Source organism: Rhinolophus ferrumequinum, chromosome 24, assembly GCF_004115265.2.
Source record: "Rhinolophus ferrumequinum isolate MPI-CBG mRhiFer1 chromosome 24, mRhiFer1_v1.p, whole genome shotgun sequence".
In the NCBI taxonomy this organism is placed as follows: domain Eukaryota; kingdom Metazoa; phylum Chordata; class Mammalia; order Chiroptera; family Rhinolophidae; genus Rhinolophus; species Rhinolophus ferrumequinum.
This window is the reverse complement of record NC_046307.1, coordinates 38,600,664-38,617,562: the sequence shown is the minus strand read 5'-3', so window position 1 is coordinate 38,617,562 and position 16,899 is coordinate 38,600,664. Positions and strand designations below refer to the sequence as shown.

Sequence of the window (16,899 nt, the reverse complement as noted above, 5' to 3'; positions counted from 1 at the left end):
TCCAAAATGACAGTTTAACACTGACACCCACAGAGCCAGAGTCCCATGTGGGAGCCTATACTGAGGTTCACACAGAAATACCTGTGCAAACTGAACAACAGTCACAGCCACAGGTACTGGGCACTTATGCCAGAGGGGTGCCGCCCTGAGTGATTTACCCACATGATCTCATTGACGCTCTACTGTCCCCCAGGAGGCTGGCACACTGCCATTCCCACTGATGACGTGGGTGAGGTGCCAGCAAATCAGAGAGCCTGCAGGTAGCAGGTGCTACCCAGGGAGACTGCTCGTTCACTATTTGACACGTTTTTTTTGTGTGCCCATCACTGTCCTAGGCCTGGGAGACTCAACAGTGACCGAGGCAGAGCAGGGCACTGACAGGCTGGTGGAAGACTCACAGACCAAGCTCTTGACCCTGGTCTCTTGTCTCCCAAAGGCCACTGGCTCCTTCCATAGGGAGACCTCCCTGCCTGGGCCCCAGGGGTCCACCGTTGGCTTGAGGCCCATAGGAAGACCCTGTGGGGGGTGGTCTGGGGTAGGTGACATTGGCCAGCAGAAACCAGGTGCTGTAGGCTAATCTGCCAACAAAAGGCACCTATTAGGTGCCTGAAACCCCAAAACCAACACACCTCCCTGTCTAGGCCCTGGGCCTTGGACCCCAGCCCACACACCTCCCTGCCCACTTGTGGGGTCCCAGCGCTCTGCCCAGCCCAACTTCTGCCTGTAGCCCATTTCTCTTCAGACTACCCTGTCCCCAAAGCTGGCCTATTAAGAACTAGGGTGCGGATCTCATAAATGAGGGTGGGTATGAGGCAATGGGGAACGGAGGGAGCTGGAGAACATCTGCCCCGTCCACAGGACATGGATGTCCCTTAGTAACAGCTGCATGCTGTCGCATTGCTCGGGGGGGCCCGGGAGCCCCATTTTTCTAGAGGCACTGGAAATCTAGATTTTCATGTGAAATCTCCTAATCTGAAAACACTGGTATTTAATTTAAATTTTTATTTTTTTTTTTTTAATGTGGGGACCAAATCATCACATCTGTGATTGGGCAGAATTCAACCCCTAATGCTACCAGTTTACAATCTCTGCCTTAGATCAAGTCTGACAGGAAGTTTCATTAATAGGGGAAGAAAAATAGAGGGTCCATGACATTGAATTAGGACCTACTATGCGCCAGGAACTGTGGGAGGTTCTCTCCTTAACTCTGTGCAGCAACCCTGTGGAGTCAGGGTTCATGTTCCCATGTGCAGACCTGAAAGCAGGCTCAGAGAGGTGAAGTGAGCTTGCCCAAGCATACACAGCGAGTGGGTGGAAGCGTCAGGCTCCAGAGCCCATCTGTCCCGGGTCTGCCTGGCAGCACACAACAGCAGTCTAGGACAAGCCGAGTCTCGGGTGCCCGACTTGTCCTGCTCTGGTGAGTGTGGGGCAGGCAGAGGTCCAAGTGGGGTGACGTGCCTGTGTGGCCCCACTTCGAGGGACCTGACCCAGGACGGGGTGGGGTGGGGAGGGACAGGGAGGAGGCAGATGGGTGAACCTTCTCGTACCTCCTTTGACTCAAGGTTAACTCAGTTCTGACAAACCATCTGGCTTCAAGCGTGACCCAGTTTTGCTGCTCAGCCAACTGAAGCGAGTTGGGGGAAGTCGGGCAGGTCTAAGAGCGGAACCAGCCCCTGCCACCTGGCTTGCTGGGTGAATCTGGGCAGGGTCCTCAGCTTTCAGATCCGTGGGGCCCCCAGCTCCAAATAAAGAGACTGGCTCCATCCTCCTCCAGGCCCTCGCAGCTCCCATGTTTACTGATCCTAATCAGCCCAGAACCTTAACACATACCAACAGTGCGGCAAACCACTCCACCTCGGTTTTCTCACCTGTACATGAGGGCACCGAAAGCCCCTGCGTCCTAGGTTTGCTGTGAGAACTAAATAAGACATATTTACAGTATCTAGAACTGTGCCTCATATCCAGAAGATGTTCAGTAAGTGTTCACTTCTATTATCACGACCACACCCAGCTGTCTAGCACCTGTGGTTTCTCACTTCCTTCCTTCTAGAAAGATCTGAGTGCAGAGTCGGGTCAGGTCTAGTTCTCTGCACCTGTGACAGAGATCAAACCCGCAGCTGTGTCACTGGGAGGGCTCTGAGGACCTAACACTATTCAAGATGCAAAGGCCCCTTGCAGTCAACTAGAAAAAGTATGAGATTCAAGTTCACGGGAGCTGTGTTTCTGTGGCCCCTTTCTGGCTACATAACCCCTCTGAACCTCAGTTTCCTCAGAGAACACAATGATCCCCAAACCGCACGCATCTTCTAAGGGCTTTCTAAACACTTAAGTCCATACAACACTTTTGTGATAACTGTTATTGAGTCAATTAAGATTTGGGGTACTCAGTTCCAGAGTTATCCGTGAGTCACAATGAGGAACGCTTCCTCAGGGTTTCTCCAGCTTACGTGATCCTCAGAATCACTGAGGACACTTTGGAAATGCAGATTCCCAGGTCCATTCCAGGCCAAGCAGACTGGACCGGAGAGGTGAGGGGCAGTGGAGTACAAGACCTAGATGATCAGGGAAACCTGCCAGTTCTAGAGAGAACACTTGCTGGACTGAAACGGGAAAACAGGCAAACTTGGATCGCCAGGAATAGGTGAGCCAACACCTATTCTGGGGGGTGGGAAAGTCTTGAGTTTAAGGCTTGGCTCGGTTACACTGCCCACTGTGTGACTCGGAGCCAGGCCCTCAACTTCTCTGAGCCTCCGTTTCCTCAGAATGGGAATAATCAGGCCTAACCCCCAGACTGGGGTGAAGACAGAATGTCAGGTGTCCTCTCCCTACCCACTGCCCTTCCTCTGATTCTGGGGCTAACACTCCATTTCACCTAAGTGGAGCTAGAGGGAGGTGGGGGGACTGGTAGCATCCCATTAGGACAGGCCACCCTCTGCTCCTTTGGGCAAGGCCCGAGTAAGGTCTGATTTCCCCATTCCTCCAGACATAATCCATCGGGAACAGTTTCCATTCCCACTGCTAGAGAAATAAATCCTTTCCGATGCACTCACACCCTTAGGAGAAAACCAGGCACATTTTCCAAACACAGAGGTATGGCGACGAAGCACCCAATCCAGGTGGAGTTGGCCTCCTCTGCCAGGTCATGGCGGGGAATTTCATCTCAATTGGGGTTCCGAGCTGTTTCGTGGCAGGTGCGAGGTGAGGGGAGCATCCACATCCACAGACTTGGGATCTGATTCTGACTCAACTGGACCCCTCCTTGCCTCTTTCCTTCCTTCACTGAATAAATATTTTCTGAGCACCTGCTGTGTGCAGACCCTGGGATCCGTACCAGGGTCCAGTGATGATCGAACAGATTTGGTCCCTGCTCTCAAGGGCTTAGAATCCATGGAGACAGACAGATGTTAAATGACGGCTACACACAGAAATCATTGCACTTGTGCTAAGTGATGTGAAGGACATGCCCAGGTGTGATAAAAAGGTACAGCCTTGGGTGGCCGGTTAGCTCAGTTGGTTAGAGCGTGGTGCTGATAACACCAAGGATGCCGGTTCGATCCCCACATGGGCCACTATGAGCTGTGCCCTCCTTACAAAAAAAAAAAAAAAAAAAAAAAAGGTACAGCCAGGGAAGGGGTGGGGGGGGCGACCCAAATTAGACTGAAGAGGCCGTCTGGGGAGATCTTTCTGGAGGAAGAGTCCTAGTCGATCGGCCAAACTAACCCCGTTAGTGGCTACTCTAAGCCCTGCATCGTCCCATCTCCTTTCCCTCCTTCTCGGTACTCACCACGAGGGACAAGAACCACTGTGCACCTATTTGTTCACCTGTCTACCTTCCCCACTACCCTGGAAATGCAATGAAGGTAAAGACAATGTCAGTCTTGTTTACTCCCTGGAAACCTCCCCAATAAATCTTTGAGTCAGCGGATGGATGGATGGATGGATGGATGGATGAACAAGGCCCACTTCCCTGAGCCTTGACTTCCTCGTCCCCACAATGGGAATGACATTACTTTTCAGCCATGGTATGGATGATTCCGGGCACACACCTGTTTTCAATGGGTAGGGCTTGGTGCTGTTATCACCTGGGTGGGTGGGACATCAGGGGAGGGAAACTGGGAGCAGGAGAGGAAGCCAGACTCCTCTGCCTGTGAACAAATCACTTATGGACTCCACCCGAGTCAAGAGCACAAAACAATGGCAGAAAGACAAGCCAGACACACGGGGAGCACACTCCCTTCAACAGCACGAGGATAAACACTGCCCTCTGATGCGGTCACCAAACAAATCATGTCACCCACAGGGACAGCAAATGAGTGACAAGTTCCCAAGCATGCCCAGGGCTGTCTTCTGATTTCCTGGCTCCTCAAAGCAGGCCGGCATTCTTGTATAAATACAGCCACATGTACCAGACAGGTGATGGTAAAAGGAATAGAGAGATGGGAGGGACAGAGTGAATAAACGTGACCCTGTCCAGTGTGGTCGCACAGGTGACAGGAAGCCTTCCCAGACCAAAGACAGCAAGCAGCCAGGGACAGTGGAAAGAGCACTCGAGTCTGCTGTGCGGCCCTGGGAAAGGGAGAGGACTCGTGCTCTGCTCCGAGCCTCAACTTCCCCATTGGTAAAGTGATACCATTAAGTCTTCCCTCACAGATCAAGGTACAAACCGTAAAGTGATGAGTGCTACAGATGAAAGGGCGATTTTCATCCACCTCTCCCTGCACTGAGTTTTGGATTTGTCTGTGTACAAATTGTATGCTCACTGTCCCCTGAGCCAGCATTTCCCATGGTGACATGGCACCTATGTCACCAGTGGAACTTGAGGTGATTTCAGGGCAATACGGGACCTGGTGGTTCAATGACATCAGACATCACAGTGAGAAGGTCATTCCCTTCTCATTTGAGAATTTCAAAATCAACAAAAAGAACACCCAGCGCGGTGCTATTTGGTCTTCGGCCTCTCATCTCTAGCGCTTGCTAATAGTCCCTTTTTTAACAGACCTATCAACCTCAGCAGGCACCAGCTAGCCAAGACTGAACAATCCTGCAATTATTTGTATCTGTTTACAGCAGGTGATAACTGCTTTTCCATTTTCAAAGATTAAATAAAAATGTTAACTTCGAAACACTGAGTAAAGAAAAATTACCAAACAACACAAGTTGTTTAGGAATATGCCCCTAAATTATGAAGATGGTACCCGAAGGTTGAACGTGGACTGGTTACCACGGCAGAGACAGTAACGTGCACATCAAAGCCCAGGCTTTTCTCTTCTTCCTGGGCACGTGGCTAGACCACATCCCTGACCGCTCCTGGTGAGGCCAGGTCCCCAGATCAAGGACAGAAGTGATAGTGCCACATCCAGACCCTGTGCCCAGCCCTCCGTGTCCTCCTTTCTCTCCTCCCACTGCCAGGCCATGAATATACCCGCCAGGAGGATAGAGACACAGGCTGGCAGGAGCCTGGGTCTCTGGGTTCCAGTAACAGACAGCACACCTCCACCCACCTTGGGACTGTACATGAGAGAGAAATGAACTTCTGTTGCATTAAATCACTGAGATTTTCAGGTTTATGGGCATTAGCTGACTTACGCCAACATGAAGGAGTCCAATTTCCTGCCAACCCAAAAATCTTCTGTGATAGCCTGGATATCCTGGTGCTTTATTCTGTAACAAATAATTTCTGAGCACCTAACAGCTGTAAGGCCAAGGTCCTAAGGGCTTTGCTGAGATGGCCTCAATTAATCCTCATGACAGTCCTGGGAGCCGGGCACTATTTATTATTAGGTTTGACTTTCAATAAGGCGACGGAGGCCCAGAGGGGTGAAGCATCTTACCCAAAGTCACATGTTTAGAAAGCAGTGAAGCCGAGACTTGATCCCAGGCCTGTCGGACATGCTCAAAGCCCTCGCTTTGCCACAATGCCACACAGCCTCGCTGAGCACATCACTCAGGGACTGCCATGCCCTGACTGAGGGCTCGTCCCTGGCTGGGACCTGCAGAAGACAGTACAAGTGTGAGCCTCTCATGGCCTGGAAGCCTGTGAGTGACACAGGAAGAGAGCAAGGGTGGCACAGAGTCAGAGGGAGACAGGAGGGCAGCAGTCAGGGAGGGCTGTGGGAAAGCACGGTGCAGCGGGGGGAGTATCCCCACTAAGGAAGAACAGGGAGGGCTTCTCGCAAGCGGTGTACCCGAGGCTGTTAATGGGGGCTCCAAAGACTGGCCAGAAAAAGGGCAGGATGAGCAGCACGCCCACTGCCCACAGGAAGGGCTGCGCCTCCTGCCTTGCTCCCCAGCAGGGTTCGGTGGTAACCTCCCACCCACAGACACGGACAGTACACAGGAAATGATCACCTGGCACCTCTCCAGCGGCCCAGAGGCCACCCGAGGCTTCCATGGCAACCAACTAGAAACACAACCAAGTAGATGGCAGCTGACATCGGGGTTGTCCATGGAGTGGCCCCAAAAATATCAAGCTGATAACGCTCCCCGGAGGCACGAATGTGTGGTTTTAGAAAGCCAGCTCTGGCATCACAGACGAGCACTCGAGTTTCAGCTGCGTCACCTGCGGTGTGTGTGACCTTGGCCAAGTCCTGTCCCCTCTCTGTGCCCAGCATCTTCATCACGTAAACGGGAATAATACCTGGGCCCTACCTCCTGTGAGGATGAACGGAGGGAACCCAAACAGGCCTTTAGCCTGACACTTGATAAATGGGGACTATTGTGGGCACCGTCGTTGTCATTACAGCACAGCCCTGGGAAGTCACCTGAAAGAGACACCCTGGGGGCTGAAAGTGTTAAAGGATCTGGAACAAGGGAGTGTCACTCAGACTGGGCTTTGGCCAGCCCCGGGATTGCCGAAGAAGAAAGTCAGGTCCAGTGGCAGAGCTGGCAGTGCCATCCAGAGGAGGGGAGCCCCGAGGCTGCCTCACCCCAAACCTGTGGGTCCCTCACTGCTCTGCCTCCATCTCCCAGTCCGTGCCACCAGAACACGTCCTACGAGTCCGTGGGCTGTGCCCCAAGTCCTGCCCATCTGGCCAGCCTGCACGTTGCCAGCCACAGGCCACTGACACTGCGGAGTGTGTAAGCCCAAGAAGTCACAGAGCGCACTAGGTCTGCCCCTTCCCCGTGGAGCGTTGCTCTCCAGTGGGCCACAGCCTGCACCTGCCCAGATACCGCCCGCCCCAAGGCACCTGCCTGGGCCCTGGAGCATCTGGGTGGGTGACTATTTGACCCCTTCCTCTCTCACCATAGATTATGCCTTGGTATCTGGGGTCACTGTGTGGCAGCCGCTCAGAGAGAGGAGTCTGGCTCCAGCTCTAACCTCCCCAGGTGTCCTCACGTGAGTGTGTCACTGGTCCTGCAGACCCAAGGGGCCCTGGTTTTACCCTGTCCACCCATCAGATGATCCCCTGCTGAGGTGTCCGGGGGCTCGGTGAGAAGCACGGGGACATGCTGCCAGGCAAAGCCAGGAGGAGGCAAACATATTCCCATTTTCTCAGCACATATGGCATTCCACATGGGCCCAACTCATCCTCACAAAAACCTGCGAGGAAAGTATGAGCACCCCAGTTTGCAGATGAGGAAAACCGAGGTTCCCAGAGGCAGTGACTTGTCCCGGGTCCCACGGCTAGAAAACATGAGGAAAGGATTCGAATCCAGAGAGATCTGCCAAATGGGCACAATGTAGGGTTTGTTCTGAGGGTGGGCCTGACCCTGCTCTCTGGGAAGTCCACTGCATGCAGTCCTTGGAGACAGGGGTCCTCAGTGTAGAATATTCTGCAGGGGTGGCCAGGGTCCACTTTCCCCTGCAAATTTGGAGACACTTTTTCCATACCATGAACGTACTCTTGGACCTGGCAAAACATCACCACAGCCCAAATATCACCAGGGTCCCATCAAGTTCTCAAGGGACGTTTTGGTGAAATTCAGTATGTCAGTGGCTGGTGATAGGGAGAGAAGACCTAGCGGCAATCATAAAAATTAACAACAACAAGGAATCAGCGAGGCAAGGTGTCCGCGTGTAAAGCACCCTGGCTCCAGACTCACCAAATTCAAGCCCCAGTCCTGCACTTCCCCAGCTGTGTGCCCTGGGCCAGTCACTTCCCAGCTCTGAGCCTTAGCTTCCTGTTTTAAAATTGAATTAATAAAGGAAACAACAGAGTGAAAAGGGAGAAAATATTTACAATCCACGTATCTGAAAAGGGGTTAATATCCAAAACAGTAAGACATTCCTTCAAATCCACTCCCTCCAAAACAAACAAACAAAAATAACAACAGCAAAACCAAACACCAGTCAAACACTGGGCAAAGGAATTGAATAGGTATTTCTCCAAAGAAGACATGCAAATGGCCAACAAGTACATGAAAAGGTGCTCAGCACCATTAATCATCAGGGAAATGCAAGACAAAGCCACCATGAGATGTCACCTCACACTTGTTAGGACATCCGTTATCAAAAAGACAGGAGATAGTAAGTGTTGGCAAAGATGTGGAGAAAAGGGAATCCTTGTGCACTGTTGGTGGGAATGTAAAATGGTCCAGCTACTATGGAAAAGAGGACGGGGGTTCCTCAAAAATTGAAAATGGAACTGTCATATGACCCGGCAATCCCATAGCTGGGTATTTATCCAAAAGAGTTGGAATCAGGATCTTGAAGGAATAGGTGCACCCCAATGTTCGTTGCAGCATTCTTCACAGTAAGGTGGAAACCATCGAAATGCCCCCATACAGATGAATGGCTAAAGAAAATATGATATACACACGCAATGGAATATTATTCAGCCTTTAAAAAAGGAAATCCTGCCATATGCGAGAACATGGATGAACGTGGAGCACATTATACTGAGTGAAATAAGCCCGTCATGAAGCACAAATACGACCTGACATCACTTCTATGACGTACCTAAAACAGTCAGACTTACAGCAGCAGAAGGGTGGGGGCCCGGGGCTCGGGGCTCGGGGAAATCGGAAGCTGCTGTTCAATCCCCTCGGACTTTCAGTCACACAGGATGAGTCCGTTCTTGACAACACTGCCCAGAGTTAACAACACGGTGCCGTGCCCTTAAAAACCTGTTAAGCGGGTAGATCTCATCTTAAGTGTTCTTACCACAGTTTGTAAAAATTGAATCAATCGTGTGATTATACAGTGAATGCATCAGTTTCTGGGGGTGAGTGAACGGTTCTGTATCTCGATTGTGGGGGTGGTTACATGATACACCGCCTTAAATTTCGTAGGAGAGTACACCCCCCGCAAGGTCAATGTGACTATATGTCAATGTAAAAAATAAAGAAAATAAATTCCTAATAATCACATGTCTCTTGCGGGCCAGGGTGACTTTTGAGTCCAGCACAGTGCAACATACGTCAGAAGTTGAGGAACCAGCAGGCATTACTTATAAGATCAGCGTTACTGGAATGTGAGAGAAAAAAGTTAAAACTAGCTGGGGAGGGGTGTTGTGTCAGCTGTCACAACACCCCTCCCCAGTGTTTCAGGGACCCTGGGACTAGCCTCAAGTTTACTAACAGCCAGACCTAGACCTTTCATCTCTACTCGTCTCCTCTAGGGCTTCCACCTTTTGGCTAAACAGAACATTTAGTCCATTTCAAACAGATTTGCTTCCTGTCCAGCCGTGCTGCCCGGCAGGTTCTGGGAGGAAGGCTGGAGTTCAACGGGGAAGAGTACAGTGTCAGATGTGTATAGATCCCCAGGGCCCCTCACTGTGACCCAGCATCTCTGAAGAACTATGTCCCTGGACTTAAAACAGGAATAATGATGCCCACTCAGAGGGCAGGAGAGTAGTAAAGCACTCTACATTTCCCCTAGCTCTCAGCAGTACAGAGAAGCAACCCTGAATTCTTCCTGCCTCTCCCAAGCGTCAGGATTTTTTTTAAGGAGGACGTGGCCCATGCGGGGATCGAACCGGCAACCTTGGTGCTACCAGCACCATGCTCTAACTAACTGAGCTAACTGGCCAACCCCTACTCCACCCCCAAGCGTCGGGATTTTTAAAAACCAACACATACTAGTGTTGGAGGTTTTGTCCTGTCCTTTACTTTTGTTGCATATACAACCAACGTAATTAAATCAACAGACCTAAATGTTAAAGTTGACAACAGACAATTAGGCTAATCACCACTTCCTCTGAAGGATCAATTAGAGCTGTTTCCCAACTACACTGAGTAATGGTACCCAGCGCTCTATGAATAACAGGGTGGCTTAGACAGTAAGTTTGGCAAAAGCTGGGCTGAACCAAGTGACTCTGGTTCCTTTCATGCAGGACTTCTCAGAGCCTTTAGCAAGTTAGCACATGCTGTGAATCTCTAAGCAGGGGACACTGTGTGGAGGACTATAGACCAGGAGATGCTGAATCAAGTCAGTCATGCGAACAGGGCTTCATCCTCTCCATGTATCCAAATCACATGGGGGTCTCGTTAACCTAGATTCAGATTCAGCGTGGGCACCAAGTCTGCATTTCTCACAGACTCTGGGTGATGCTGCAGCTCCTAGTTTGGGGACCACACTTTGAAGAGCAAGGATATCAGTGGAAAGATCAATCCCAGAGCAGGGAATTGGCTTGCACGAGGTCATGCAGGAGTGACAGGGGGGCCCACACTCGGCTCCCCGGCCTCCCCTCCAAGGACCCACTCCCCGATCCGGCTGCTGTTGGTTCTCCCGACGTAGAGCCATCTCAGTCTTGGCTGGGCACTGGAATCACGTGAGGAGCTTTATTTAAAAACTGATGCCTGGGGTCCCCACCCTCAGATCCTGGATACTGGGTCTGGTATGCAGCCTGAGTTTGGAGATTTTTTAAGTTCCCCCCGTGATTCTAACGTACAGCCAGAATGGAGGTTCAGTGATGCCGGTAAGCCTCACCCCAAATGCCCTCCCCACACCCTGCCTGCCGGGCCAATGCCTGAGGAAAACCGCCTACAGCAACTCCAAAGTATGAAAGGATTAGCAGATGGGGAAGGGAACTCAACAAGGCCACAGCTGGCTAGAGCCGGGTCTCAAGATACCATGACACCACGGCCAGGAATCCAAACCACCTCAGGAAGAGAGAGTTTCCACGCCATTCTGAGGCCAGATGAGCAGACACACACATGCCTTTTGCTCTAAAGCCCCAGGGGCCGAAGAGGGAAAACCTGTACCCTCTAGAGCGAGATGCTCAGAAATTGGTGTGAGACCACAGTGGGGGGTCTTTAAAGACAATTTCAGAATCAGACGGCATGAGGCTGGTAAAGAAAAACAAAAGAGGTGGATGACTATAAGGTTCTGAATGAGCACTGCTGGGAAAGGATTAGTGACAAGAAAGTCAACGAATCCAACGAGAGGAGGTTTCAGTCTGTGAACTTAGTGAAGGGGAGGGGAAAAGCTTTAGAGACAGCCTACAGGACACAAGTGGGGCTCTGGGGCCAAATGGCAAGGTTTCAATCCTAGTGTCCTCTGCCCACCGGCCATGATCCTTAACTGCTGTACCTCAGCTGGCTCACCTGTAAAGTGGGAGAATAGCGTCTGCCTAGGAGGGTTGCTGGGGGATTAAATGAGTTGATAATATGTAAGATCGTTACAACAGGGCCAGGCCCTAGCACATGCTCAATAAACTCGAAATACTGGCTTAATTTCCACATAAATTTTCCTCTGGTCTAATCTTTATTTCCCCTTTGCCCTGATTGTTTAAGTCTAGTTATATTTTTCAAAACTCGCTGTGAAGTTTGTGTTCCTGTCAGCTTCCCCAAATTCTTTCTGGAATGAGATGGGGCAGACATACAGGCACTCAAGTTAGCTACTATCTGCTGAGTGTTAACTCCCCCGGAGATGGATGGGGCACAGCTTGACAACAGGAGTGAGGGGGGTACAGGGTCTGCAGGGGCTCCCTTGGGCAAGACCACATGAGGAGCTAAAGAATTCATACTTGATTTTCAGAACAATGGGCCCTGCTTGAAGGCTGAAACCAGGACGTGAAAAAATAAGGTAATTTCCAAAAGCTCACTCGGGGTTCCTCCAGAGTTGGAGCACTGGGGTCTCCGGGGGGAGGCCAGGGTGAGAGGCATTGCAACAGGGCTGGCGTCATGGGTGTGCGACCTGTGTAGCCACCCAGGGTCCGTGCTTTGCTTAATGCTCTGCTGTCACCATCCTCAAATTCTTAATACTTTTCCAACAAGGAGTTCTGCATTTTCATTTTGCACTCAGTCCCCCAAATTATGCAGCCAGCCCTACCTTGCAGGAATATCTCACTTGCCCTACATCTACCCTTCCAGGTGAGGCAGTGAAAGTTATGCTCCCGTTTTTTAAAATGAAGAAACTGGGGCCCTAAGAAGGTAAGTTAACTGTTCCAGGGCGCCGTTGGTCAGTGGCAGGGAGCGGCACACCCGAGGTCTTCGGGTTTCAACTCGAGGGCCACCACTGTGGGGAAGCTGGCCACCTCCGCCTCCCTGAGAGCAGTGCTGAGTCCTGGGCCTGGGCTGCAGAACTGTCCCTGATCACCTAACCCAGGCTGAGTCGGAGGCAGCAGGTAGTACCGGTCCCACCACCGCCAGCCGGAACTGGGTTCGATCCAGGCCAACGCCCACGGATCTGGGTCACAAGGCCAGTTCCACGACTGCAACGTCCAGTGATTAACGAAGCAATGCAACAGGAGCAAAGCAAACACAAGTAATGTTTGAAGGTCCCGGATCCTTCTTCTCACTCTGCCTCCTCCCCCAAACCCAACAATTTAGAACAAATTCAAGGCAAGAAGCGAGGAAGATCTCCTCCAATAGCTTAAAATCTGCCTGGTGAAGGGGCTATCAAATCGCACCATGCCTCTGCCTACCTGGAGACCTTGAGAGGCATTTCCCAGGGGCCAGTCTGGCCCAGGCACTATTCTAGGAGTTACCAGGTAATAACACAGATAAAATCTTTGCCCTAGGGAGCCCTTGTTTTAATGAAAGGGAGAAAGCAAATGAGCATAATAATTAAGTGAATTATATCATGTTAGGAAATATAGCAGCTTAAATGAAAAAAACACAAATAATGAAAACAGTATCCAAAACGTATTGGGTGCTTACTATGTGCCTAAATGCTTTACACATTATCCCATGTAATCTTCTCAACAATGGATACTGTTGTCATCCCCAGTTCACAGACAGAAAAACACACAGGAGGTAAATTGCACAAGGTCCCATGGGCAGTTAAAAAAAAAAAAAAGTATTGATAAGAAAGGGCAAAATCCTCCTGATTTTGTTTTAAGGAGAACAAAACAAGCAGGAAACCTGTTTTTTCCCCAAGCGTCAAAGTAGGGGAGGGGGTCCGATCAGAGTTTGCCCCTCTCCACTCCCCATGGTTTTTAAGAGATGTGACAGGGTTATGGGACACTTCAAGCCTTCCCTTTTTTCCCAGAGCTAAGGCTTTGGAGCTAACAGCCCCAACTTCAAATCCCAGCTCTGCCAGTTCACCTTGGCCACGAGCAAATGCTCTCCCCTGCTTCTGATTTAAAATGAGACTAAAACTCTCTCACAGGTGCAAAGGAACAGACATCAAGACTGCATCCCACAGTAGTGCCTGTACACACACACCCCCACTCCCGGGACCCCACGATGCCCACCTCCCTTCTCCTCTTCAGTGCTGAGAGGACAGGGCCATGTGTCTCCCAGCTCCGCTCCGTGGGGCACGTGGCAGAGGGCCGAATGTGGTAAAGGTTTGATAAATGAACACAGAAGAGGTGCTTGGGATGGTGGAACCTTTCTTAGAACCTGAGCCAAGGATTTAATAGATCTTAAAGAGTGCGGGTTACTGGGCACAAATGGTTCATTTTCCAAGGTGTGAACGTAAAGTGTTGAAGCCACTCTTGCCATTAGATGGGGAGCCCACGCCCCCCAAGGAATTGATTCAAATGCCTCATTAAGTTGGGGCCCTCATGGCACGGGACACTCCAACCTCCAACTCAAGGGGCACCGGGTCAGGAGCTGTGTATGAATAGGCCTCTGGCCCACCCTTCAGGCTAGCTGCTGTGAGGTCCAGGGCGAGACCCTCAGCCCTGGACCTCAACTTTCTCCTCTTACGATGGGGGAATTAGGTGCAGAGTGAAGGGATGAAATGACCAAAAGCAGTCATTTCCCCCAACAAGGTCAAAATCACTGAATCACATGGGGATGGAAAAAGGGCAGGAACTATCAGCCTGGTAAGAGAGGAGGCTTTGTGGATCCAGGAGTCGATGTGCCAAGCACAGCTGTCACAGCCTGGATGTCAGTGTTGGTATGAAGACTGCCCTGAATTCCATCAGAGGGGCTTTCCTTGTTCGAAACTGCCCAGCGTCTGCAAACGTTTCTCTGAGACCCTGGTGCCAGCCTCAGGGCTGCATGGAATGGGGCAGGAAGCTCACAGATGTTTGCAAGATGGCATCGGTGCCCAGGACAAGCGAAGTACCACGTCAGCCAGTACAAGAAGTCCGAGGCCAACACCCTCTCCAGGACTAATCCCCACCTGCCATGGGGGTCACTGCCAGGCTTTACTTTGGAAAGCTGTCACTTTACCAACTTCATTCACACCTGGAGGGAGGGAATGAGCATGCAGGGAGGGAGCTCACAGGAGCTCCCTTCTGTGAGGCAGGTCCCAGAATCCCTATTTTTGTGGCCTCATGGAGAAACTGCTCATCCACCAGCTCCCACTTCTAAGCTCTGAACCCTCCAGGCTGACAAAGAGTTTCTCATGTACCCAGTCCCCACAGGTGGGAGTTAACGTTTCGCCCCAATGCTCAGGTGGTGACGTGGAGACTCTGATAGGGTGCAGACACTTGCCCAGATCATCCAGCTGAGCAGCCAAGGGGAGGTCTGAACCCAGAGCCTTTGCCCTAACTTCTAGAATATCCTAACTTCCAGAATACAGCCAGCTGCTCAGTGGAGGGGACAGAGCCAGGATTCGAATTCAGCTAGTTTTCCTGGCCAGACACGCACAGTGTGCCTGCCTCAGGCCAGGGCACCTCCTGGGTCTCCATGCCTCAAGGAGGAGTGTGGGGAGACCCCTTCCCAGACAGGCTTCCAGAAGGCCTAACTCAGTACAACGTGGACCATGAGGCAGCTGGATCCACAAAGGACCCATTGTGGTAACTGCAGAAAGCCAAGGTCAGACCCTCTGCTGAGTCCTGCCCCCAGCTCCATGGCCTCCTCCCCTCCCTATAGCGCCCTCATACCCAACGCACAGGACCAGGACTGGCTGGGAGACAGGCCCCCTCTTCTGCCCAGCCTGGGGCAGGCTGAGCCTATGGAAACCTAAAACCTTCCAGCTGCCACCCGGCAGGGCTGGGCTGCAGATTCCTGCGGATCCCTGAGGGCTCATTCAAGGTGTCGGGGGTCGCACCTGTCAGCTGGGTTGGGGTCCACGAAAGGGGGCTCTATAGAAAGGAGGAGGGGGATGGCTTCTGTATTCCCATCTAGAGGAGCAAATCTGTTTCCCAGTATGGGGGGGAGACGGATGCGGATGTGAGAGGTGTGAGGACAGGCTGGGGTAGGGGCTCCGCTGAGGGAAAAGGTGGGGAGGCCCGGGGAGGTGGGGCTTTGCGCGGGGAAGTGGGGGGCTGCACGAGGGAGCCCTCGGAGGCTCCGGCTGGCTTTGTGTGCGGATGGCGGCCGGCCCGGGGCCCCTGAGGGCCTAGCGAGGCATGCACTGGGCCGGGGGCCGCACTTGCGTGCCAGGCGGGAGGGGTCCGCGCCGTGCCTAGGCACCCCCAGTGCCCGCGGAGGGGACTTCCCGGGGGCCGGAGTCGCCACACTCACCTCCTGAAGTCAAAGGGCATCGTGCCGTCGCCGCCGGGGGTGGGAGCGCTGCAGGCCAGGCGGGCCGCGGCGCCGCGTGGGTCCCTGCCGGCTGCCAACGCCTCCTCCGGCCGCCCCGCCCCCGCCGGCCGCCCCCAGCCCAGACACTCGCCGCTCACCTCCCGCCGCCGGGAAGTGACGCTCCGCGCAGCCCATTGGGCGCCGCCGGCCCTGGACGCCCCTTCCGCCGCTCGATTAAAGGGGCCCGCGGGCCGGGGCAGTGGACGAGCTGGCCTTCCAGGGTCGAGGCTCTCGGGTGGGAAGGGAACCCCCGAAGACGTACTCGTCCCTTCCAACCCCCCCACCCCCATGGTGTTTTCCTTCACTGCCTCCCTCTCTTTCTCTCGGTGGCTTCAGGCAAATCCCTCCACCTGAACCTCCGTTTTCCGCATTTGTAGAACAGATTCCTTGAGTTGTGAAGACTAAATGGAATGGTCCTGATTTGGGCCGTGCACAGAGTCTAGCTCCGAGTAAGGGCCTAATACTGGGTGAGAAGGGAGGAGCTCGGGCAGATTTGTAAAGTGCACATTTTTACCAAAAAAAAAAAAAAAAAAAGGCACTTCACTGCTGTGCTTCTCTGGAAAAGAACTTGGCCTCTCTGAGCCACACCCTTTTTCGCCTCAGCTCAAACACAGAGATGACAATTACTCGAGGTGCTTTTTTCTGGGATTCAAATGAGAAAGTTGCAGTCTGGCTTAGTGCAGCGTCTGGCACCTCTAAGGGCTCAGTCACCTGAAGCTACTGTGCTTAGCCTAGTAGATGTCTCTGCTTCCATCTTCCAATGGTATTCAGGAAATGCAGGTTGTCATAGAGGCAGACTTGGCCCAGGGCGGACCTCTCTGAGCCTCAGTTTCCTTCTGTGAAATTCAAGGTAAATCAACATCTCCCTGGACTAGAGGAGATGGTGGTTGAGGTAATACAGGACTTCTGTAGAGGAAACTCCTTCTGAATTTCCCCAGGTTCTGTCGTTGGCCCCACCTCCAAGGTTGCGGTGACATGGGGCTTGAAAAATCCCAAGAGAGGAAGGTGGGGCTTATGTTCAAAGAGCAGGGCCTGCAGGCAGTTTCTTTCTCTATAAATAGAGGGAAACATAGTACCTGTTCCTCTGGGAGA

At 52.2% G+C, this 16,899-nt stretch overlaps 1 protein-coding gene across 2 annotated transcripts in view; it reads right to left on the bottom strand.

The window, feature by feature from the left end:
- Window positions 1–16,899, bottom strand: part of ERGIC1 (endoplasmic reticulum-golgi intermediate compartment 1) — a 122,336-nt gene that overhangs the window by 71,973 nt on the left and 33,464 nt on the right. The window contains exon 1 of one of the 2 annotated variants that reach the window (XM_033096028.1): window positions 15,748–15,899. The exons of the other annotated variant lie outside the window; for it this stretch is intronic. Within the exon in view, the coding sequence (XP_032951919.1) occupies window positions 15,748–15,767 (20 nt within the window). The 5' untranslated portion in view covers window positions 15,768–15,899. Of the gene's footprint in view, window positions 1–15,747; window positions 15,900–16,899 lie in introns of those variants that run through there. 2 annotated transcript variants of the gene reach the window in all.